The 26,457-nt window shown below is 46.8% G+C and overlaps 1 protein-coding gene across 1 annotated transcript; it reads left to right on the forward strand.

Annotated features, from left to right (window-relative positions):
• The first annotated feature begins 22,554 nt into the window (after positions 1 to 22,554).
• On the forward strand, positions 22,555 to 23,458 carry IER3 (immediate early response 3). Its single transcript, XM_040442563.1, has one exon. It carries the CDS (start codon positions 22,586 to 22,588, stop codon positions 23,102 to 23,104), a length of 519 nt encoding a protein of 172 aa, XP_040298497.1. The 5' UTR covers positions 22,555 to 22,585; the 3' UTR covers positions 23,105 to 23,458.
• Positions 23,459 to 26,457: the final 2,999 nt, after the last annotated feature.

A 26,457-nucleotide genomic window follows, 5' to 3' on the forward strand; every position in this document is an offset into this window, starting at 1 on the left:
TTCAAATGATCGGGCCACAATGAGCACTTAAAAGAAGTGTGGCACCAAAAAAAAATTCTAATCTGTTTTTATTTTCTGATTACAGATTTTCTGAACATGATTATGGGGGTGGCCATCTGACCTGAACTGTTTTTAACAGAATTTAGAAAGCATAAAGCGGGTTATCCAACCCCAAAAATGCACCCCCAAATACCAGGGCCCCTCACACAGATTGTATTTATGGTACCTCGCTCCCCGGCACCTGCGTCGCTTCTGATGCAGACACAGCCGCCGCTGCATCTAGGGAGGCTCATACCTGTCGCGGCCTGCTATTGGCTGCCCTATCCACCCTGTCGCCGGATGTTTCGATCCACGCGATGGGGAGATGCAGCGTCGACGCACGTGCCAGGGAGCAAAGTAAGTACAATCTGTGTGAGGGGCCAGGGCATTTGGGCGAAGAATTTTTGGGGTTGTATACCCCTTTAAGAAAATTGCTTTACTGCAGCCTCAGGGTCCATAGACACAATGGTCAGGAGTGGACCTCATTGACTTCTATGGGAGAGTTTTCTGAGCATCCTGTGTGACCTGTGCAGAGGTGATTGTACAAGGGAAGAATAGATAAGCTCTGACAATCCCCTATTGTGAATGGTGAATCCTGTCTAATCTACAGTATAACAGAGGTGATATCATTACAGGCAGGATTAGAATGACAGATAAGCAGATAACTGCAGTAAAGTGATCTGTACAGACCAAGAAGTGGCACCATTAGGCCTAGTGGCCAGTGCACAAATTCCAGAATTGTATGTTTTTATATAGATATTGACATGGAAAACTAAAAATACCATTCATCGAAAATTATTTTAAATATGTTAAACACAAAAATGTGATTTAAAGAATAGGTCATTTTCTGATTACACATTTCCTTGAAGACCTTTCATATCAGACCTCCCCAAACCGAAACACCCTCCCCCAACAATTAGGGAGTCACACAATCTATTATGGAGCCTCCAAAGCTAGCCAGCCACTAATGTAGTATCCTCATTTCATTTTCTAAGTCTTTGAGAACCCTTTGATCCAGCCATGTGCATTCCTGTACTTGGTCCATTGGGTTATAACCTTTCTTGGTCGGTTTTCTTGCAAGCGCAGACGTAGCAGAGTAGTCCTATTCAGTGCACGTCGCTCTTCTAAGGCTCCGTTCACATCTATCAGAACTAAACATCAGGAGTTTTCCCTAACATATACTACTTATGTGCCCAGAGTTCCCCATCCAACCAGCTATGCCAAAAGAGTTCCCTTTTGGCATACCGTGCACATTCACTGTATAGGAAAGCTACTACACATATGCTTTTTACAATGGAAGCTTATGGCCTATGTGTCCCACCATACGCCTACACATCGCAGCCTTCCAGGGGTGGTATAGCTTTGGAAATCCTCCTGACATGTGACACGAAGTATGAACAGAGCCCATACCTTGGTCTTCCCTGCCGTTGTACCTTTCCCTCCCAGACAACCATCTCTCCGTCGTGGACCACCCCATCTCCTCATCATTGGAAACCTGAAGTCATGTCAGAAGAATGTGACGAGAAGACAAAAGGAGCTAGGAGACGGCATTCTTCACATGCAGCGTGTTATTATTCAGCTAAGCCACCTGAGGGCATCTGTACAAAAAGCCATGTTTGCATTCTAAACAAACACGTTCCTCTGTCTTCGAGTCAATCCCAAGCTGTCATGCAAATTTGACACTTGCCAAAATTAAAGGCGCTCAACTCCTCCTCCTGCAAGCAGTGCCCTTTGAAAACGGTATTTATAGCTGACAAATACGCCATGCGAGCAGATAATAATCATCAAGTGCAACCTTCTACATCTACCTGACGAGCCTGTGTCAACGTGAAGTGCCTACACTCCAAAATGAGTCCAATCTGCAGCGAACACTGCAAGGAACCAACCAAGACCCGACAAGACGACTCTTCCTTAGACAAAGGCTCAAGCTCCAGGCAAGCTCGTAAGGCCGGTCATCTGAGGTTCCTTAAAAAAAAGAAGCCCAAGAGGGTGTTGTATCCGGCACAGGTGAGAAAGTATCTGCCCCGCCAGGAGAAGGACAAGGTCAAGAAATGGCTTCTCATACTTGGCACCATAGTCTTCTTTCAGATCTCTTTAGAAGACGGTGGTCAATGTGATCATGAAGGCAATAAGACTTTGGTTGCCCATGCCAAGTTGCCGGGTCATGTCAACACCGACGTGAATTCAAGGACAATATCAGGTGGACAAGGTCTGAAGAACATGACACTTGGAAATTCCACCATTTTGCACTTTATAACGGGTTCTCGGGGAAGACTGGACTTGAGATATTACGTATTACAACCCGAGGAATGACTCTCACAAAGTGGTGCTAGCAAAGTGGTTCTCTTTCCTTGGGAGAAACCTCTTTGCATATTGAAAAACCCATAGAAAGCCTCGAGTTGAACTAGTCAATGTTCACACCCGGAAGGAACTGTCCTTTCAGAACCTGAGATAAAACATGACCTCAGTAGTCATGCAATGTCTGATCTCAAGATGGACAGAGATGAGACGTCTGCGGAAAGATACCAGGTTGTGTGCGTTGCAGCACACAGGTGTACGCCAAGGGACATGCCCCTGTGCGGAGATGGACACGGGGAGTTATGTAAATCTTGGCACGTTGCGTGTATTAAATATTTTGCATTGTGTCTTGGGGATGTTGAGCTCCGACTTTGTCATCATTAAAATGTATGAGTTTACAGAGGAAAAATCTGATTGTTTAATGAATCTAGTTGTTTTTTCGTCATTACAGGGGAGGGTGATGTAAAAGGGACATGAGTGAGAAAAGTATATCTTGCAAGTAGGATAAAGCAAGATTGTGATGAAATGTATACCTGATGTCTATGCGACAGAGAAATATACCTACATTATCACTAATATATATACTTCCAGTGTGTGACCTCATCGTATAACATTGCGACACTGTATAAGCTCACTCCCTTGTGTTACGGGCCCTTTAAATCTTCTCCTTTCTGCAACGGCATAATTCAGTATATATGATCCATAAACTACTTGTATGTACTTTGTGCTATGCAGCTCAGCCCCAAATAAACCTTATATGTGGACAGATCATATAAGGGGCCCATACACATTAGAAGAATGTTGCCTGAACTTGCCAATTTTAGTGGGACTTCCCGACCATCTCACATATGTTAGGGTATCCTGACTTCCCCCCAACAGCAGGTATTGAAGGAAAGATGGATCAGTCATGACTGGCAGCAACTCACAATGCATGCACACTTGGCCAAGCCGTGCATGCATGTGCATTGGGGTTTAGAGGAGCTGGGTGGCAAGCAGAGCACATTTACAGCTCCCATGGCATTGTTACCCAGCTTTCCCAGACACCTGTGCAACAGATCTGCAGAGATAGGCTCTATGAATGTATAAGCGCTTCTATTGTTAAGACTGGGTATGTGTCTACCACCATGTTTAAGGGGGATTCCACCTTATCCTCTGACATGTCAAATAGACATATAATTTACTGGATCTATGGGGTCTATCACTTCACACATCTGTAATTCTGAGCTTCAATCCTGACGGTATATATGCCATAAGACACGTCAGAAGAAAGGATGAGGTGGAACCCCAGTCTCCGTCCTGATGGTATATGCCATATGTGAGAAGAAAGGATAAGGTGAAACCCCAGCCTCTGTCCTGATGGTACATACCATAAGACACGTCAGAAAAAGGATGAGGTGGAACCCCAGCCTCTGTCCTGATGGTACATACCATAAGACACGTCAGAAAAAGGATGAGGTGGAACCCCAGCCTCTGTCCTGATGGTATATGCCATAAGATATGTGAGAAGAAAGGATAAGGTGGAACCCCAGCCTCTGTCCTGATGGTACATACCATAAGATATGTGAAAAGAAAGGATGAGGTGGAACCCCAGCCTCTGTCCTGATGGTATGTGCCATAAGACATGTGAGAAAAAGGATGAGGTGGAACCCCAGCCTCTGTCCTGATGGTATGTGCCATAAGATATGTGAGAAGAAAGGATGAGGTGGAACCCCAGCCTCTGTCCTGATGGTACATAACATAAGACACGTCAGAAAAAGGATGAGGTGGAACCCCAGCCTCTGTCCTGATGGTATGTGCCATAAGACATGTGAGAAAAAGGATGAGGTGGAACCCCAGCCTCTGTCCTGATGGTATGTGCCATAAGATATGTGAGAAGAAAGGATGAGGTGGAACCCCAGCCTCTGTCCTGATGGTATGTGCCATAAGATATGTGAGAAGAAAGGATGAGGTGGAACCCCAGCCTCTGTCCTGATGGTATGTGCCATAAGACATGTGAGAAAAAGGATGAGGTGGAACCCCAGCCTCTGTCCTGATGGTATGTGCCATAAGATATGTGAGAAGAAAGGATGAGGTGGAACCCCAGCCTCTGTCCTGATGGTACATAACATAAGACACGTCAGAAAAAGGATGAGGTGGAACCCCAGCCTCTGTCCTGATGGTATGTGCCATAAGACATGTGAGAAAAAGGATGAGGTGGAACCCCAGCCTCTGTCCTGATGGTATGTGCCATAAGATATGTGAGAAGAAAGGATGAGGTGGAACCCCAGCCTCTGTCCTGATGGTACATAACATAAGACACGTCAGAAAAAGGATGAGGTGGAACCCCAGCCTCTGTCCTGATGGTATGTGCCATAAGATATGTGAGAAGAAAGGATGAGGTGGAACCCCAGCCTCTGTCCTGATGGTATGTACCATAAGACATGTGAGAAAAAGGATGAGTTGGAACCCCAGCCTCTGTCCTGATGGTACGTGCCATAAGACATGTGAGAAAAAGGATGAGGTGGAACCCCAGCCTCTGTCCTGATGGTATGTGCCATAAGACATGTGAGAAAAAGGATGAGTTGGAACCCCAGCCTCTGTCCTGATGGTACGTACCATAAGACATGTCAGAAGAAAGGATGAGGTGGAACCCCAGCCTCCGTCCTGATGGTACATACCATAAGACATGTGAGAAAAAGGATGAGGTGGAACCCCAGCCTCCGTCCTGATGGTATGTGCCATAAGACACGTCAGAAGAAAGGATGAGGTGGAACCCCAGCCTCCGTCCTTATGGTATGTGCAATAAGACACGTCAGAAGATACGTCAAGGTAGAACCCCAGCCTCTGTCCTGACAATTTGTTCCATAAGGGTATGGCTACACTGTGGCATTGGTCGAGCGACAGCTGTCACGGCCAGGATCGCAGAGCAGCGAAGAGCCTATAGAAAATAATGAGATTGCTGCGTGAGTCACAAGAAATTCAACACAGCTGGATTTTTTTGTGACTGGCACGGAGATCTTATTAGTTTGTATGGGATCTCCGCTACTCTGCTATCCTGGCTGCGACAGCTATCGCATGTCCAGTGTGGCTATGTAGTCATACCCTAATGCTTGGTCCACACGGCGACATTTTGTCGCACCAATGTCGCGCGACAATTTTTATAATGATAGTCTATGGTGTCGCACTGCGACATGCGACATGCTGCGACAGTCGCAAAAAATCCTTTCGAGATGGATTTTTCTGCGACTGCCGCGTCGCAGCATGTCGCATTGCGACACCATAGACTATCCTTATAAAAATTGTCGCGTGACATTGGTGCGACAAATGTCATCGTGTAGACCTAGCCTAAGACATGTCAGAAGATACGTCAATGTGGAACCCCCTTTGACACACTGATTTTACATATGCTGAAGCTTGCAGACTACCCAAGCATGTGTTGCACTGGTATTTTTCCAATAGCCTGGGGCAATATCCATTTGTTATACAAATTATTCTCTTACACAAGAGATACCATGGGGCAGAGACCTTTTTCTATTGTTCTTATTAACCCAGGCGATATTCTCACTCCTGCATCATTAACCCATTAGTCTCCGGTACGCCTATGGAAAAATACTGACATTATCCCTCATTAAGTATCACAGGTTGGACAGGTGAGAGAGAGGCTGTCAGACATATGAGACAAAGGCCGTCAAATGATTTATTCTCTGACAAAGGGCTCATGCCCACAACCGCGTGCTGTCCGGGCCCGTGGTGCGGACCGCAAATTGCAGTCCGCAATGCATGGGCATTCAAGTGAATGGGTCCGCGATCCATCGGCACACGGCCGATGCCCGTGTATTGCGGACCCCCTGTATCCGGCCCGCAATACGGCCATGGCCGTGTGCATGAGCCCAAAGGTACAGGAATGAGACAGGCTGTCCTATGAGACTGGGTAGGAGCGGCTGTCAAGACAAAGGTTGTCAGACAAAAACTGAACGGTTCTAATAGAGTGAGGCCTTGTTCACACATCAGTTATTTCCATCAGTTTTTGTGAGCCAAAACCTGGAGTGGAGGCTACACAGGGATAAAGTGTAATGAAAAGGTCTGCACCTGTCCTGTGCTTTTGACCCGCACCTGAGTGTAATGAAAAGGTCTGCACCTGATGAAAATAACTGATCAAATAACTGACGTGTGAACAAGGCCTGAGCAAGAAAGAGAGTTGCTGAGACCACTGCTGGACAGGGAGAGGCTGTCAGATGAAAGGAGATCAGTCAAGAAATGGAAAGGCTGTCAGACCAAGGCTGTTCCCTATTCTAAAATTAAGTAGGACAGGCTAGAGTAACACGGCGGTCCGCAACGCGGGCACAGAGCCCTTATGATCGTGGGAATCATTATTTGCCAGCGACAGATTGTGCTGTCTAATCATGATCTTCTGCCGGCAAATAATGATTCAGTATGGAGACGAGCGATGGCATTAACGATCGCTCATCCCCATACTGTGGAGGAGATCGCTGCATGTAATAGCCATGGTCTCCTCCGCGAACTAGCAGGCGATTGGTGGGAAGGAACGCCTCCCTCCCGACAATCGTAAATGTAATACAGCCCTAAGTCATAGCCAGAGGTGTACATCAGCAGCATATCCCCCGATGGAAGGATCCAACACCATGTGCACACAGTCTATCGGGTGATCAGCTGCACCTTTAGACAGGCAGATTGTCGGGAATAATCGTTAGCAGGAGCATTCGTCCCCGATAATCTGACAGAATATCTGCATGTATAAATCCACCATACGTCTTGAATCTGAGGTTTGAGCACAGTGTCTAGACTTATCACCCCTTGCTGGATCTCTACCCATGATCCCACTGCAGCAGTGACAATTGAGCAACATACCACAGATCTAGACAATCGCTGATAGTAAGACGTAATGGAAAGATCCTGTTTTCTTCACACAATGGACGGTTCATCCAGTTCTTGGTTTTCCTAACTATTACACCTACTGTAATTACAGAGACAATGCACATAGGGCATAATCTTTCCTGCAGTAACACAGTGTTTCCATCACTTCACCACAATCTTATTTCCAGCACTGGAGGTTTTACGCGATGTTTAATCTCAGGCGGTGAGTGAAGAAGATTCCTCTATGACAAGGACTTCACATCTGGTTGGTGCCTTCAAAAAGACCACAGAAGAAAAACACTGAGACCAAAGAGGAGACCAAATACCCAAAGTGTGAGTCACAGGAGCGCTGGACTCGAAATCACACGTTCTACCTACAAAACAGAAGGGTTCACGACCATGTTCTGATCACCGGTACTGTGATTACACTGTCCGGGCTGCCGATAGCAGACAGTGTGACCAGATGCAGCCAAAACCTCACCATTCAGTGTCAGATATAAAGAGCTATGCACGGAAATAACTGGAGTTCGAGGAGATACAAATACTTCACATAACCTAGCATATAGCCAATATACAGTGAGGAACAGAAGTATTTGATTGAACACCCTGAGATTTTGCAAGTTCTCCCACTTAGAAATCATGGAGGGGTCTGAAATTCACATTGTCTCTGAGAGACAGAATAAAATAAAAAAAATCAGGAAATCACATTGTATGATTTTTAAAGAATGTATCTGTCTTGCACTTCTGAACATAACTATTTGAACACCTGAGAAACAGTAAGAATTCTGGCTCTCAAAGACATGTTACTGTGCCTTTAAAAAGTCCACCTCTACTCCACTCATTAATCTAACTTAGTGGCACCTGTCTGAGCTCTGTAAAGACCCCTGTCCACCCCACAGTCAGTGAGACGCCAACTACTACCATGGGCAAGACCAAAGAGCTGTCAAAAGACACCAGAGACAAAATTGTTGACCTTCACAAGGCTGGAAAGGGCTACGGGGCAATTGCCAAACAGCTTGGTGAAAGTAGATCAACTGTTGGAGTAATTGTTAGAAAATGGAAGAGGCTAAAGATGCCTGTCAGTTTCCCTTGAACTGGGGCTCCATGCAAGATCTCACCTCGTGGGTATCGCTGATGATCAGAAAGGTGAGGAATCAGCCCAGAACTACAAGGGAGGAGCTGGTCAATGACATGAAGAGAGCTGGGACCACAGCTTCAAAGGTCACTGTCGGTAGAACACTACGCCGTCATGGTTTCAGATCATGCATTGCACGGAAGGTTCCCCTGCTCAAGTCATCACATGTCCAGGCCCGTCTGAAGTTTGCCAATGACCATCTAGATGATCCATAGGAGGCATGGGAGAAAGTCATGTGGTCAGATGAGACCAAATGAGACCAAAGTAGAACTTTTTGGTCTAAACTTCACTCGTCCTGTTTAGAGGAAAAAGAAGGATGAGTTGCATCCCAAGAACACCATCCCTACTGTGAAGCATGAGGGGGTAACATCATGCTTTGGGGGTGCTTTGCTGCGAAGGGGACAGGACGACTGCACTGTATTAAGGAGAGGATGAATGGGGCCATTTATTGTGAGATTTTGAGCAACAACCTCCTTCCCTCAGTCAGAGCATTGAAGATGGGTCGTGGCTGGGTCTTCCAACATGACAACGCCCGAAGCACACAGCCAGGATAACCAAGGAGTGGCTCCGTAAGAAGCATATCAAGGTTCTGGAGCGGCCTAGCCAATCTCCAGACCTGAATCCAATAGAACATCTTTGGAGGGAGCTGAAACTCCGTGTTGCTCAGCGACAGCCCCGAAACCTGACACATGTAGAGGAGATCTGTGTGGAGGAGTCGGCCAAAACCCCTGCTGCAGTGTGTGCAAACCGGGTCAAGAACTGCAGGAAACGTTGGACCTCTGTAATTGCAAACAAAGGCTTCTGTACCAAATAGTAACACTGATTTTCTCAGGTGTTCAAATACTTATGTTCAGCAGTGCAAGACAAATACATTCTTTAAAAATCATACAATGTGATTTCCTAAATTAAAAAAAAAAAAATTCTGTCTCTCAGAGTAGGAATGTGAATTTCAGACCCCTCCATGATTCCTAAGTGGGAGAACTTGCAAAATCGCAGGGTGTTCAAATACTTCTGTTCCTCACTGTATACAGTGCCTTGAAAAAGTATTCCTACCCCTTGAACGTTTCCACATTTTTATGTATTTTATTGAGATTTTATGTGACAGACCAACACATAATACAAGTATGTGTGAAGTGAAAAGAAAATGATACATGGTTTTCAAAATTTTAAATAAATAAAAATCTGAAAAGTGTGGCATGCATTTGTATTTAGCCCCCTGTACTCCTATACTCCTAAATAAAATCCAGTGTGACCAACTGCCTCCACCTTCGTTTAATATATTCTCAGTATAAGGCCTCTTGTGGTTTGGTTCCGCATCCGAGCTGCATTTTTTGCGGCTCGGGTGCGGACCCATTCACTTCCGTTGCTCTGTTCTGTGTCCCCGCAAAAATTATAGATCATGTCCTATTCTTGTCCGTTTTGCGGACAAGAATAGGCATTTCTATAATGGGCCGTCTGTTCTGTTGTGCAAATTGTGAAAGGCAGACGGGCGGCATCCGTGTTTTGCAAATACGCAATTTGCGGACCGCAAAACACAGCACGTTCGTGTGCAAGAGGCCTCACTCCAGATGTTCTGTGAAGGCCTCTGAGGTTTGTTAGAGAATATCAGTGTTCAAACAGCATCATGAAAATGAAGGAACACACCAGACAGGTCAGGGAGAAAGTTGTGAAGAAGTGTAAAGAAGGGTTAGGTTATAAAAACATATCAGAAGCTCTGAACATCTCACAGAGCACTGTTTAGTCCATCATCTGAAAATGGAAGGAGCATGGCACAACTGCAAACCCACCAAGACATGGCCGTCCACCTAAACTGACAGCCCAGGCAAGGAGAGTACTAATTAGAGAAGGAGCCAACACGCCCATGGAGGAGCTGCAGAGATCCACAGCTCAGGTGGGAGAATCTGTCCACAGGACAACTATAAGTCGTCTGCTCCACAAATCTGGTCTTTATGGAAGAGTGGCGAGAAGAAAGCCATAAGAAGTCCTGTCTGCAGTTTGCCACAAGCCATGTAGGGGACACGGCAAACATGTGGAAGAAGAGGCTGTGGTCAGATGAGACCAAAGTAGAACTTTTTGGCCTAAATTCTAAACACTATGGCCCTGATTTATCATACCTTCACTGCAGAATTCTGGCATCAAAAAGTCGCAAAATAGGCCTTTTGCAACTTTTTTGCACTTGCTTGCGCAAAATTTAAGTGATTGCACAAAAATTTGCGACTTTTTACACTTACAACCGCATTTGTAAACCACTCACTCTAGTTTTGTAATATTGGTGGAAAAGTGGGTGTGGTTAGCTATGTTAATGAGTTTCACTCCAGAATTCTCATTAAGGCCTCTTGCATACGAACGTTGTGCATCCGTTCCGTGCATTGGAGACTGCAACGTCCGTGCGGCGGCCGCGACGGATCGAGACCCACTCAACTTGAATGGGTCCGTGATCCATTCGCACCGCAAAAAAATTCTATTTTCCTTTTCACTTCACACATACTTGTACTTTGTGTTTGTCGATCACATAAAATCCCAATAAAATACACTGAAATTTGTGGGTGTAACGTGAAAAAAGGCGGAAACGTTCAAGGGGTAGGAATACTTTTTCGAGGCACTGTATCTACTTACCTTTATCGCCTATCTAGTATCTGTTATATTGCCCTGTTAAGGGCTTCATCCCTGCAATTTATGCAATATCTATCTAACTAAGCAAAAAGGCAGCACTTTCCAAAATGTTAAAAATATATCAAAAAGTCTTTTTATTCACCCATGTGGGGACAATACGGATGAATAAAAATAATTTTTTTTATTATTATTATTATTATTATTATTAATTTTTTAGAATTTTGGAAAGTGTTTTTTTTTTCTTTTTCTACTTATTGTGATATAGTCAAGTCCCCTTTAGTGTGCACCTCATAATCATTTTCTTGGTCCTAGTCCTGCCATACCTATCCATCCATCTATCTGTCCTACCTACCCTAGTGTCAACACAATAGGCCACGAGCGGGACTTGGTCATTCGCTACAACTAAGACCTTGGAAGCTGGATGTGACTGTAAGGGGGTACTCTGCTTTCACACTTACCCAACGCCTTAGGCTACAAAGGAAAGAAGCGATCCCCCAATTACGTCCACGCACATCGCTGCCACCATCTATCAGTATGAACGATGGGACACCCTGGCTATGAACACACAGGCAAACCTCTCGCACACTGACCCTCAATGGTAACACAGCAAAGTAGTACTTAGAGCATGGGGGTACGTTTAGGGATCAGAGAAAAACGTATTAAATTAAAGTTTTGATATACAAAATGTACAGTGATAAATGGTCACAAAAAGGCCGGAATGGGCCAGAAATGGGAAATGCTCATATGCAAACAGAAATAAAAGGGGATAGAATAATGGATTAGAACAGCTGAAAGCTGATCAGACCTACAACCCAGGTGCACCTGCAGGATCTGACTGACCCCGTGTGTCAGTTCATGAGACATTTTTGGGGTATACAGGCATGGCCCACTTAGGCCTTTCCTTAGTCATGTGACTAGAGGTTGGATACGCACAAAAGTCACCAGATATATGACAATTTTAAAGGCTATGTACACTTTCAGAGGTATTTGTTATGACTGCATTTTACTCATCTTGGGCTAAAAATCATTTTTTTTAATTGCGCTTTCTTAAAAATGTACAAGGGTTAAAAAATCAGTCTGCAAGCTGTCATGTTCTGCTTTCTTTAAATCCCATCATCTGACGGCTCATGTAGAGCTCTTATCGCTGATCTCCTCACCTCATAAACACTCATCATAGCTGGATTCTTATGAAACTGATAAGATTATGGATTAAATAACTGTTAAGTAAGGGTCATGAAATCAGAGATAAGAGCCACACATGAGCCGTCAGATGATAGGATTCAAAGAAAACATAAAGACACAGCTTGCAAAGGACTAATTTTTTTAACCTTTGTATCTCAGGTAGATGTCTCCAAGAAAGACATTATGATTAGCAGATTTCCAATCGTAGTTTTACCAATCTAGGGATGTTAAACATGCCTATGAAATATGAAGAACAGGAAACCATATTTTATTCTCAGGTTCCCCAAGGCAGAAACTTCCAGGACTTGGGACCAGTGAAGCCTCTGAGCCTTTTTGATTCTGAATATCTCGATGGATTATTCCAAACATGAATTATGACTCTGGCTTTTCAAATATTATGTGTTCTGTTGTCCAGTACAGAGGGCTAAACCTGCTGTGGTTTGGAGAGACGGGTGTCTGGTATCCCTTCCTTTGCCTCCAGGTCAGAGTAGCCCTTCACAAAGGACGTTCTGTTCCTGTTGGGTCTCCTGAAATACATTAATTACCTTCCTGGAAACTCACTGAGCACGCCTCTGAGCGGGAATATGCAGTAAGATCTGGATTTATACGAATATAATATGACTCCCATCTGATAATACGATTTACACAGGTAAGAAGTAACTCCTACAGGATATGGGACGATCCATAACACTATGTCTATGGATCTAATATCCATCTATGGGTGCGACAACCCGGAGACGGTTAGGCCTCCTGCACACGACCGTATGGCTTTTTCAGTGTTTTGCAGTCCATTTTTTAGGGATCCGTTGTTCCGTTTTTTTGTTTCCGTTTCCGTTTCGTTTTTCCGTATGGCATATACAGTATACAGTAAATACATAGAAGAAATTGGGCTGGGCATAACATTTCTAATAGATGGTTCCGCAAAAACGGAATGGATATGGAAGACATTCCGTATGCGTTCCGTTTTTTTTGCGGACCCATTGACTTGAATGGAGCCACGAAACGTAATTTGCGGGCAATAATAGGACATGTTCTATCTGTGAACGCAACCGAAAAACGGAAATACGGAAACGGAATGCATACGGAGTACACTCCATTTTTTTTGCAGAACCATTGAAATGAATTGTTCTGTATACGGACCGTATGCGGAACTCAAAAAACGGCTCGTATACGGAAAGCAAAAAACATTTGTGTGAACGAGCCCTTAGGCTCCATTCACACGTCCGCAAATGGGTACGCATCCGTTCCGCAATTTTGCGGAACGGGTGCGAACCCATTCATTCTCTATAGGGACGGAATGGATGCGGACAGCACACAGTGTGGTGTCCGCATCGGCATTTGCGGAGCGCGGCCCCGATCTTTGGGTCCGCAAAAGATAGAACATGTCCTTTTCTTGTCTGCAGCTGCGGACAAGAATAGGCATTTCTATAGGGGTGCCGGGCGGGTGTGTTGCAGATCCGCAATACACCACGGACGTGTGAATGGAGCCTTAAATGGAGCCACGGAACATGATTTGCGGGCAATAATAGGACATGTTCTATCTTTTAACGGAACGGAAATACGGAAACGGAATGCATACGGGAGAACATTCCATTTTTTTTGCGGAACCATTGTAATGAATGGTTCCGTATACGGAACGCAAACAACGGCCCGTAAACGGAAAAAAAAAAGTTTGGGAGTCACTCCTGCTCCTAAACTAGGCGTCAGGACCAGGAGCAGACTGGGCACTTACAGTGGCCCTAGAAACAATGCTAAAAGTGCTGCATGTTGTGGGCGTGTCCAAACTGATAGAAGGCAGGGCCAACACAAGTAGGCGGGGGCAGAAATACCATATTGCAGCACAAAATACCACCCCAACAGAACCAAAAGACCACAGCAAATTTTTGAATGGTTTCCAACCCGCAGCAACTTCTTCACAACCCCCTCCTCCCATGAAACCCCCACTCCTGCAGCTTGTCAAGATCGCTTTCTCAGACCAGGCCCGGCAGCCGCTCCGTCCGTTTCCTACACGTATATACTGTATGTCACTGTATATAATGTCACTGTATAATACTGTTGAGGAGGCCCTGATAATAAAATCTTTTAGTTCTCCTCCTGGATGGGCCACTTCTGAGTTCGGGCCCCGTAGCAGCTGCTTCCAGTATAGCTATGCCCCTGGCCACCATTACATAAATGATGCAGTAAATAAGATGTAAATGTGCACATGTCATCTATAGCATAATATGAAAGGTAATAATTAGCGTGCAGCTGGGTCATGTTTTGGGAGGATGCACACGGAACTGAGGAGTCACTAGGGATTTTCCCTGTGTCAGATACGCCCCAATAGTGAGCAGTCTAACAACCCAATTCTGGCCAGCTGCGACACTTTGATGGACATTTTCAGAGCAGTCGTCCTGTCTGGGCTCATTCAGACGGCCGTATGCTGTCAGCAAAAATGCGGATCCGTTTTTTTTGCGGATTACATGCTGTCCCATTCACTTCTATTCTGCCTTTCTTCCAGTGCACGGCTCATTAAGGCTCCATTCACACGTCCGCAAATGGGTCCGCATTCGTTCCGCAATTTTGCAGAACGGGTGCGGACCCATTCATTCTCTATGGGGACGGCATGGATGCGGACAGCACACAGTGTGCTGCCCGCATCCGCATTTCCAGAGCGCGCCGCCGATCTTCCGGTTCGCAGCTCCGGAAAAAAATAGAACATTTCCTATTCTTGTTCGCAATTGCGGACAAGAATAGGCATTTCTATGGGGGTGCCGGTCGGGTGTATTGCGGATCCGCAATACACTACGGACGTGTGAATAGACCCTAAAACAAATGAAACGTCCTATACTTGTCAGTAAAAATCAGGACATGTGGCTCCATTGAAGTCTATGGGTCAGCAAAAAAACTGAACGCATTTTTGCGGACAGCATACGGCCGTCTGAATGAGCCCTAAACAGTATGTACAGGACCTGAAGACCTTGGGGCAAATTCTCCTATAACCGCAGAACATCAGTGCACTGGTTGGGGGCAAATCTCCAGTGGACCCCCTCTATTAGCTGTGGAGGACCAGGAACATCCAAGCATTACACAGACTGACTAATTGATATCCCCTGCAAAGGCGCTGTAGGGAAAATGAATATTTTGCTATCTTCTTGCTAAAACTGCGACTACCAGCATGCCCGACAGATTCAGGGTGTCAAGGCATGCTGAGAGTTGTTGTTGTGCAAGATGTGAAGCGGCGCAGGAATCACGCTCGTTTCTCTTACTCAGACGTGCGGTTTGTTATTTAATAGCAGTAGCTTATTTTCTATAAGGATTGTGACACCGTCGCACGGATGAGTCTCGCTGCCACGTGACCGCCCATCTGGACCATGTATCACTGCGGCTGATTTGCTATAATATTTCACTTCTTGCACAAGCTATTTACTTATGCCAGTGCAACACAAAGCACAATGCTGCCCCCTTCTGGAAACTAGTGGAACAACAAGTCAATGGGAAAAATCCATTCACATGCAAAGGATGTGGATTTTCATCAGCACTGACATGGATCCGATAAGTCTTATTCAATAATTGTCTTCTAAGCCATCATTAATGGTTTATGGTACAGGCATATACTGTAAAACCTACTGGCAATGGTTAGTTTGTTGGTTATAAAATTAGAACGCTGTCTAATCAGAGGAGACCCGGATGAAAGCAAATTCTGGATTATCAAATGACGAATTTAAAGGGCTTGTACAGACGGCAGAGCTACTACACCGTGCATGGAGCCTTCTGTTTCTGGCGGCCGGCGCTACAGATCCCCGCCGATCTGATATTATCAGTATCTGATAGCCCAGACAATCCCCTTAAGTAATAAGCATGCAATATGGTGAGCACTCACAAACATGCATATACACAGAGATGAATGTAAAATACAGGTGTTGCCGCGTTTCAGCCCCACTCACCCCCTCTTTCTCTCATGGCCCCGGGCAGACGTCACAGCCCACATGCCTCGCACATTGCGCTTTCTGCAGGTGCTTCTGAAGAATGCAGAGTCGCGTTCCAGTGTAGTATTCGCCCCTCAGACGTGGAGAACCACAGGCTGCAATCAAAGATGAGATATCAGATATGGGGATGTTTTAGGGAATTCAAAGCGATTGTCTGGGATTAATAAAAGGTTCCGTAGAAGAACCAAAATCCTCCCTGCCGATGCCCTCTGGCACCGTTTAGAGAAATCGGGTGAAATCCAATATGGCAGTACCTTCTGGATGGTGTCACCCAGCTTTCCAGGAGAACTTCTTAGTTATGTAATAATACAGGAGAAGATAATATATAGATGTCAACTGACTGGACATCTGGACAGCCATACTGGTAGTCACCCAGCTTTCCCACGCCCTGTATGTCAACTCTGGGCTTGCACAGATCAGATACTGATGACCTATCCAGAGGGTAGGGTCATCAGTATTTAAGTCTCGGAAAACCCCTTTAACACTAGACACTGAAGACCTCTAGAAAGCTGAATAATAACCCATAGCGGCGGCCATATTAGTAGCCACCCAGCTTTCCCAGTCCCTGAATGGCAAATCAGCCTTGCTATATGGCGATACATTCTGACATAACACTAGGCGTGCAGAGTGTCTAGGAAGGTGAGCAGCAATTCCTGTGGGAGTGTTAATGGAGGCCATACCGGTTGCCACTGGCTTTCCCAGGGCGCCACGTTTGATGTGGGTACCCGGCAGTCACCTGCACGCTCCACTGCTCTGTCTATGTGGTAAGTTTAGACAAGACTGATTATCACATCACACGCCATTGTAGTCCGCGTGTCACTGTGTGCGCTCGCTGTAATGCCGTCTGAGCCCTGTCTACTCAACACAAGCATGCAGGCGCTTACCTCACCGCACAAAGGTTACCGTAGTCACATCCAATGCCATGACGTCACAGGCTGTCAGCCACCGCCACGGAGGCGCACATTAGACGCCCTCGATCTGCAAAAAATGACATTTATTGTCAGGAGGGACGTAATACGGGATGATGAATGTGAACGCGCCCTGTAAATTCTGAGAGTATTACGCTGACATGAACCTCTGATATTTTATCGCTCGCCGCCCGCGTAAGGTTTGCTGCTTCAATACTCCATTGCCCGGATTGTGCCAGCATTCCACCCTAATTACCATAGACCCCCACTGATCCCTATGTGCCAATGCCTGCAGGTGCAAATTCAGCACTGCACTGGTTAAATATTTAATCCAATTTTTTATTTTTTTACAGTCGTTGGAATGACCATTAAATTCCATCCGGTGCTGCGGATCCAGAGTGAAGCAGAACGAGCGTGCCAGCGACTAATGTATCCCCCCCCCCGCCACACATAAACAACCATCTTAACAGTGATCAGATTAATCCTGCAGAGTAATGACTGCAAATGACATGCCGCCGTACTGCCCCTTTAAGGAAGCCACCCAGCTTTCCTAGGCTGACAAACTTGCCTAGTATCACAATAATGTGAGAGTGGGTGATGGGTGACAGATAGGTGGAGGGGTCACCACCACTCAGGGGTCTATAAAAGCTGGGTGATGTCTACGGTGGGCAGCGGTTGTCACCCAGTGTGAGGTAATACGTGAGGTTCAGAGGCCTGGAAAAAGCTGGGTTCCCACCTCTAATCTCAGCCGTCATAGCGGCTACATCAGGTGTTCTGTGAGCGGGCATGCTGGGGCTTGTAGTGGTACGCCATCCCGAGCTGGGCACAGCGGGTGCTGACTGGCAGGCGTGTGAATGATTATGTTATATAAGGACGGCACGCCACAGACCCCGCCGCCTCCCTACATATACACACTGCCCCCCCCCCCCCCCCCCCACTGTGTGGGTATGACCTGGCACCTATACAGAGAATATATTATCTGCATCAAATTACACTTTGTGTATACTGCGCCCTGTGTATACTGCACCGTGTATACTGCACCCTGTGTATAGTACCTGTGTATACTGCTCCCTGTCTATACCCGCCCTGTGTATACTGCACCGTGTATACTGCACCCTGTGTATACTGCACCCTGTGTATAGTACCTGTGTATACTGCTCCCTGTGTATACCTGCCCTGTGTATACTGCACTGTGTGTATACTGCGCCCTGTGTATACTGCACCGTGTATACTGCACCCTGTGTATACTGCACCCTGTGTATACTGCTCCCTGTGTATACCTGCCCTGTGTATACTGCGCCCTGTGTATACTGCACCGTGTATACTGCACCCTGTGTATACTGCACCCTTTGTATACTGCTCCCTGTGTATACTGCTCCCTGTGTATACTGCTCCCTGTGTATACTGCTCTGTGTGTATACTGCGCCCTGTGTATACTGCACCGTGTATACTGCACCCTGTGTATACTGCACCCTGTGTATACCTGCCCTGTGTATACTGCACCGTGTATACTGCACCCTGTGTATAGTACCTGTGTATACTGCACCCTGTGTATACTGCACCCTGTGTATACCTGCCCTGTGTATACTGCACCGTGTATACTGCACCCTGTGTATAGTACCTGTGTATACTGCTCCCTGTGTATATCCGCCCTGTGTATACTGCACCGTGTATACTGCACCCTGTGTATAGTACCTGTGTATACTGCTCCCTGTGTATACCCGCCCTGTGTATACTGCACCGTGTATACTGCACCCTGTGTATACTGCACCCTGTGTATACTGCTCCCTGTGTATACTGCTCCCTGTGTATACTGCACTGTGTGTATACTGCGCCCTGTGTATACTGCACTGTGTGTATACTGCACCATGTATACTGCGCCCTGTGTATACTGCACCGTGTATACTGCACCCTGTGTATACCTGCCCTGTGTATACTGCACTGTGTGTATACTGCACCGTGTATACTGCACCCTGTGTATAGTACCTGTGTATACTGCTCCCTGTGTATATCCGCCCTGTGTATACGGCTCCGTGTGTATACAGCACTCTGTGTATAGTACCTGTGTACACTGCTCCCTGCGTATAACCGCCCTGTGTATACTGCACCGTGTATACTGCACCCTGTGTATACTGCACCCTGTGTATACTGCACCCTGTGTATAGTACCTGTGTATACTGCTCCCTGTATATATCCGCCCTGTGTATACTGCACCGTGTGTATACGGCTCCGTGTGTATACAGCACTCTGTGTATAGTACCTGTGTATACTGCACCCTGTGTATACTGCACCCTGTGTATACCTGCCCTGTGTATACTGCACCGTGTATACTGCACCCTGTGTATAGTACCTGTGTATACTGCTCCCTGTGTATATCCGCCCTGTGTATACTGCACCGTGTATACTGCACCCTGTGTATAGTACCTGTGTATACTGCTCCCTGTGTATACCCGCCCTGTGTATACTGCACCGTGTATACTGCACCCTGTGTATACTGCACCCTGTGTATACTGCTCCCTGTGTATACTGCACTGTGTGTATACTGCGCCCTGTGTATACTGCACTGTGTGTATACTGCACCATGTATACTGCGCCCTGTGTATACTGCACCGTGTATACTGCACCCTGTGTATACCTGCCCTGTGTATACTGCACTGTGTGTATACTGCACCGTGTATACTGCACCCTGTGTATAGTACCTGTGTATACTGCTCCCTGTGTATATCCGCCCTGTGTATACGGCTCCGTGTGTATACAGCACTCTGTGTATAGTACCTGTGTACACTGCTCCCTGCGTATAACCGCCCTGTGTATACTGCACCGTGTATACTGCACCCTGTGTATACTGCACCCTGTGTATACTGCACCCTGTGTATAGTACCTGTGTATACTGATCCCTGTATATATCCGCCCTGTGTATACTGCACCGTGTGTATACGGCTCTGTGTGTATACAGCACTCTGTGTATAGTACCTGTGTATACTGCTCCCTGTGTATACCCGCCCTGTGTATACTGCACCGTGTATACTGCTCCGTGTGTATACGGCTCTGTGTGTATAGTACCTCTGTATACTGCTCCCTGTGTATACAGCACTCTGTGTATACTGCACCATGTGTATACTGCTCCCTGTGTATATGACAGCACTTCCCCCCCTCAGTATATACTACGGCAGCACTTTCCCCCCTCAGTATATACTATGACAGTACTTTCCCCCCTCAGTATATACTATGACAGCACTTTCCCCCCTCAGTATATACTATGACAGCACTTTCCCCCCTCAGTATATACTATGGCAGCACTTTCCCCCCTCAGTATATACTATGGCAGCACTTTCCCCCCTCAGTATATACTATGACAGCGCTTTCCCCCCTCAGTATATACTATGACAGCGCTTTCCCCCCTCAGTATATACTATGACAGCACTTTCCCCCCTCAGTATATACTATGGCAGCACTTTCCCCCCTCAGTATATACTATGGCAGCACTTTCCCCCCTCAGTATATACTATGACAGCGCTTTCCCCCCTCAGTATATACTATGACAGCGCTTTCCCCCCTCAGTATATACTATGGCAGCACTTTTCCCCCTCAGTATATACTATGGCAGCACTTTCCCCCTCAGTATATACTATGGCAGCACTTTCCCCCTCAGTATATACTATGGCAGCACTTTCCCCCCTCAGTATATACTATGGCAGCACTTTCCCCCCTCAGTATATACTACGGCAGCACTTTCCCCCCTCAGTATATACTATGGCAGCACTTTTCCCCCCTCAGTATATACTATTGCAGCACTTTTCCCCCCTCAGTATATACTATTGCAGCACTTCCCCCCCTCAGTATATACTATGGCAGCACTTTCCCCCCTCAGTATATACTATGGCAGCACTTTCCCCCTCAGTATATACTATGGCAGCACTTTCCCCCCTCAGTATATACTATGACAGCACTTTCCCCCTCAGTATATACTATGGCAGCACTTTCCCCCTCAGTATATACTATGGCAGCACTTTCCCCCTCAGTATATACTATGGCAGCACTTTCCCCCTCAGTATATACTATGGCAGCACTTTCCCCCTCAGTATATACTATGACAGCACTTTCCCCCTCAGTATATACTATGGCAGCACTTTCCCCCTCAGTATATACTATGGCAGCACTTTCCCCCTCAGTATATACTATGGCAGCACTTTCCCCCCTCAGTATATACTATGACAGCACTTTCCCCCTCAGTATATACTATGGCAGCACTTTCCCCCTCAGTATATACTATGGCAGCACTTTCCCCCTCAGTATATACTATGGCAGCACTTTCCCCCCTCAGTATATACTATGGCAGCACTTTCCCCCCTCAGTATATACTACGGCAGCACTTTCCCCCCTCAGTATATACTATGGCAGCACTTTTCCCCCCTCAGTATATACTATGGCAGCACTTTCCCCCCTCAGTATATAGTATTGCAGCACTTTCCCCCCTCAGTATATACTATGGCAGCACTTTCCCCCCTCAGTATATACTATGGCAGCACTTTCCCCCCTCAGTATATACTATGGCAGCACTTCCCCCCTCAGTATATACTATGGCAGCACTTTCCCCCCTCAGTATATACTATGGCAGCACTTTCCCCCCTCAGTATATACTATGGCAGCACTTCCCCCCCTCAGTATATACTATGGCAGCACTTTCCCCCCTCAGTATATACTATGGCAGCACTTCCCCCCCTCAGTATATACTATGGCAGCACTTCCCCCCCCCTCAGTATATACTATGGCAGCACTTCCCCCCCCCCTCAGTATATACTATGGCAGCACTCCCCCCCCCCCCTCAGTATATACTATGGCAGCACTTTCCCCCCTCAGTATATACTATGGCAGCACTTCCCCCCCCTCAGTATATATTATGGCAGCACTTCCCCCCCCCCTCAGTATATACTATGGCAGCACTTCCCCCCCCCCCTCAGTATATATTATGGCAGCACTTCCCCCCCCCTCAGTATATACTATGGCAGCACTTTCCCCCCCCCCTCAGTATATACTATGGCAGCACCCCCCCCCCCCCCTCAGTATATACTATGGCAGCACTTTCCCCCCTCAGTATATACTATGGCAGCACTTTCCCCCCTCAGTATATACTATGGCAGCACTTCCCCCCCTCAGTATATACTATGGCAGCACTTCCCCCCCTCAGTATATACTATGGCAGCACTTTCCCCCCTCAGTATATACTATGGCAGCACTTCCCCCCCCCCCCCTCAGTATATACTATGGCAGCACTTTCCCCCCTCAGTATATACTACGGCAGCACTTTCCCCCCTCAGTATATACTATTGCAGCACTTCCCCCCCCTCAGTATATATTATGGCAGCACTTCCCCCCCCCCTCAGCTCTTTGTCTCCCGGACTTTCCCGCCTTTCATCTCCATCCTCGGTCCCATCCAGTTCTTCGAGTCTTTTCTCTCCTGGACACCTCTGATTGGTGGCGCCGCAACAGGGGGCGTGGTCGCCGCCTGTATATAATCTGCTGCTCTCTCCCTTCTCCTCATCTTCTCGAGCTCGCACAGGGCTAACACTACGGCTTCTTTCATCACTATGTGCCTGGAATCTAACGATAGAATGAGCCGGCGGAGACCGATCCCCCTGCCCGTCCTGTCCCTGCAGGACAGCGGCTCGGACACTGACACTGAGCCGCCCAGGCTGCTCACCCTGCTCCCTCCCAGGAACAGCCACCCGGAAATCTTCACCTTTGATGTGGAGTCTGTGAATAGCGCTCCAGTGAACCCTCTGCACAGGAGGAGGCCCTCAGGGGCCAAAGGGAGGCGATCTCGCCGGGTGTTGTATCCAGCCAAGGTGCGGAGATACCTGCCTCCCGCGGAGACTGACAGACCCCTGCGCTGGCTGTACCTGCTCTGCCTGCTGGTGTTCGTGCAGATCTGCTGCGAGGACGCGGTACCGGAGGAGCTGGCGCTGCCGACTGCCGGGGGGCTGCATGGGCTTCAGCTTAGCGCCCTGCTACCCACCGCCCCGGGGCCTGCAATACCCTTCTGCAATGTCAGCTACCAGGTGCCAGTCAACGACATCACCCTCAGCTGGCTGTACCACCAGCGCTGAGACCCTGCGGGCACCCACCTGTCTTCACACCACTACAGCCTGGGGGCGCTGCTGAGCCTGTGAACCCCGAATTTGCAACCCCCTCCAGAGGGGGGGGAATGAAAGGGGACTAAATGCTTGAAAGGGCCCCAGGGGCCACGCTGCAAGCAAGAGACTATACAAGTACTATGCACTAAATGCAGACTTGCAGGGACTGTTCATGAGATGACACTTGAAGGACTTGCACTGAGGATCTGTTTATTTATGACTATTTATATGATTATTATTATTATTATTATAATATTTATGCTGATATTTAATAATATTTGATGTCACATGATTCTGAGAATTTGTGCAAATAAATTGATATTGACTATTTCTTGTGTCGAGTCTTTTCTATGATCTGTCTCTTTAAGCGGAGGGCATGATGATGCCAGTGGGGTAGGTGGCACTAGGTGTGGGCGCTCTGGACAGGGCACGGCACCCCAAACTGCTAAAAAAAAAGGGGGGGGGAGGGCAGACTCAATACTTCCAGCCTCGGGGGACACACGACAGACAGCGAGGGGCCCCGCACATATTCCTGCCTCTGCGGTTGGGCCGACGCAGCCTACAATGACAACTCCCATCTGTCGGATGTCTGTGTGTTGGGAGTAGTAGTGGACACCGCAGAACTTCTGCATTGTGGTTAGGAAGTACGCGGAACAGGGAACCGTAAGTGAGGAAAGCGGAAGGGGCGCAACGTCACCGCGGATTGGGAAATAACGTTACAGGAACATTATAATGAAATGAGAATGTTATTAATTAGGAAAAACAATAAAAGTGTCATTAATCTGCGAATCCAGAGAAGTAATCCCAAAATGTCCATTATTGTGGGTCTATCTACTGTATAGGATATCTGTCCAATATCTACCTCATCGTTATCTCATGTACTATAAGTCCAATAGTGGAAAGTACAGGTGCGATCCCTCCAGGTCAACGGATAGAATAGTAGAAGAATGAGGCAGCGCGGCAAAATTGGTGAAAGGGCCGGGGACCCACTTTATTCACCCCAAACGCAACGTTCCAGCACAATGAGGCTTTTCTCAATCAGGCTTGATCTATCTATATCATATCTATCACATCTTATGTATCTTTCTATATCTTAGTCTATCTATCTATCTCCTATCTATCTATCTATCTCATATCCATCATATATCTATCTATCTATTATCTATCTATCTATCTATCTATTATCTATCTATCTATCTCATATCCATCATATATCTATCTATCTATTATCTATCTATTATCTATCTCCTATCTATCATCTATCTATTATCTATCTATCTGTCGCCACACTATTATTATAATATTTAATAATTATAATCATTATTATTATTATATAACCTTTCTGAATCCACACTTATACTCTGCAGGCTCCGGCACATTAGGTTGCCTGGCAACCAACTGACTACATGTCTGGGTGACTACCATCTCCTTACATATAATAGTGGTCACAGAAAGTTTTGCAGAAACAGGTGCCAGATTATCAGAATTTCTGGCCTCTGGTGTATATACACTGCTCAAAAAAATAAAGGGAACACTTAAACAACACAATGTAACTCCAAGTCAATCACACTTCTGTGAAATCAAACTGTCCACTTAGGAAGCAACACTGAGTGACAATCAATTTCACATGCTGTTGTGCAAATGGGATAGACAACAGGTGGAAATTATAGGCAATTAGCAAGAGACCCCCAATAAAGGAGTGGTTCTGCAGGTGGTGACCACAGACCACTTCTCAGTTCCTATGCTTCCTGGGTGATGTTTTGGTCACTTTTGAATGCTGGCGGTGCTTTCACTCTAGTGGTAGCATGAGACGGAGTCTACAACCCACACAAGTGGCTCAGGTAGTGCAGCTTATCCAGGATGGCACATCAATGCGAGCTGTGGTAAGAAGGTTTGCTGTGTCTGTCAGCGTAGTGTCCAGAGCATGGAGGCGCTACCAGGAGACAGGCCAGTACATCAGGAGACGTGGAGGAGGCCGTAGGAGGGCAACAACCCAGCAGCAGGACCGCTGCCTCCGCCTTTGTGCAAGGAGGAACAGGAGGAGCACTGCCAGAGCCCTGCAAAATGACCTCCAGCAGGCCACAAATGTGCATGTGTCTGCTCAAACGGTCAGAAACAGACTCCAAGAGGGTGATATGAGGGCCAGACGTCCACAGGTGGGGGTTGTGCTTACAGCCCAACACCGTGCAGGACTTTGGCATTTGCCAGAGAACACCAAGATTGGCAAATTCGCCACTGGCGCCCTGTGCTCTTCACAGATGAAAGCAGGTTCACACTGAGCACATGTGACAGACGTGACAGAGTCTGGAGACGCCGTCGAGAACGTTCTGCTGCCTGCAACATCATCCAGCATGACCGGTTTGGCATTGGGTCAGTAATGGTGTGGGGTGGCATTTCTTTAGAGGGCCGCACAGCCCTCCATGTGCTTGCCAGAGGTAGCCTGACTGCCATTAGGTACCGAGATGAGATCCTCAGACCCCTTGTGAGACCATATGCTGGTGCGGTTGGCCCTGGGTTCCTCCTAATGCAAGACAATGCTAGTTAGACCTCATGTGGCTGGAGTGTGTCAGCAGCTCCTGCAAGACGAAGGCATTGATGCTATGAACTGGCCCGCCCGTTCCCCAGACCTGAATCCAATTGAGCACATCTGGGACATCATGTCTCGCTCTATCCACCAACGTCACGTTGCACCACAGACTGTCCAGGAGTTGGCAGATGCTTTAGTCCAGGTCTGGGAGTAGATCCCTCAGGAGATCGTCCGCCACCTCATCAGGAGCATGCACAGGCGTTGTAGGGAGGTCATACAGGCCCGTGGAGGCCACACACACTACTGAGCCTCATTTTGACTTGTTTTAAGGACATTACATCAAAGTTGGATCAGCCTGTAGTGCAGGCATGGCCAACCTGCGGCTCTCCAGCTGTTGTAAAACTACAACTCCCATCATGCCCTGCTGTAGGCTGATACCTATAGGCAGTCTGGGCATGCTGGGAGTTGTAGTTTTGCAACAGCTGTAGAGCCTCAGGTTGGCCATCCCTGCTGTAGTGTGTTTTTCCACTTTAATTTTGAGGGTGACTCCAAATCCAGACCTCCATGGGTTGAAAAATTTGATTTCCATTTTTTTTTTTTGTGTGATTTTGTTGTCAGCACATTCAACTATGTAAAGAACAAAGTATTTCAGAAGAATATTTAATTAATTCAGATCTAGGATGTGTTGATTTTGTGTTCCCTTTATGTTTTTGAGCAGTGTACATATCTGTATGATGTAGGGTATTACATTATATAATGTAAGGTGTGAGGAGCTTCGTCTAGGGACTCGTTATAATCT

The sequence above is a fragment of the Bufo bufo genome, chromosome 8 (assembly GCF_905171765.1).
Source record: "Bufo bufo chromosome 8, aBufBuf1.1, whole genome shotgun sequence".
NCBI lineage: Eukaryota > Metazoa > Chordata > Amphibia > Anura > Bufonidae > Bufo > Bufo bufo.

Bases quoted from the DNA above. Each gene is read 5' to 3' on its own strand.
- IER3 (XM_040442563.1), top strand. From the start codon at position 22,586: ATGTGCCTGGAATCTAACGATAGAATGAGCCGGCGGAGACCGATCCCC.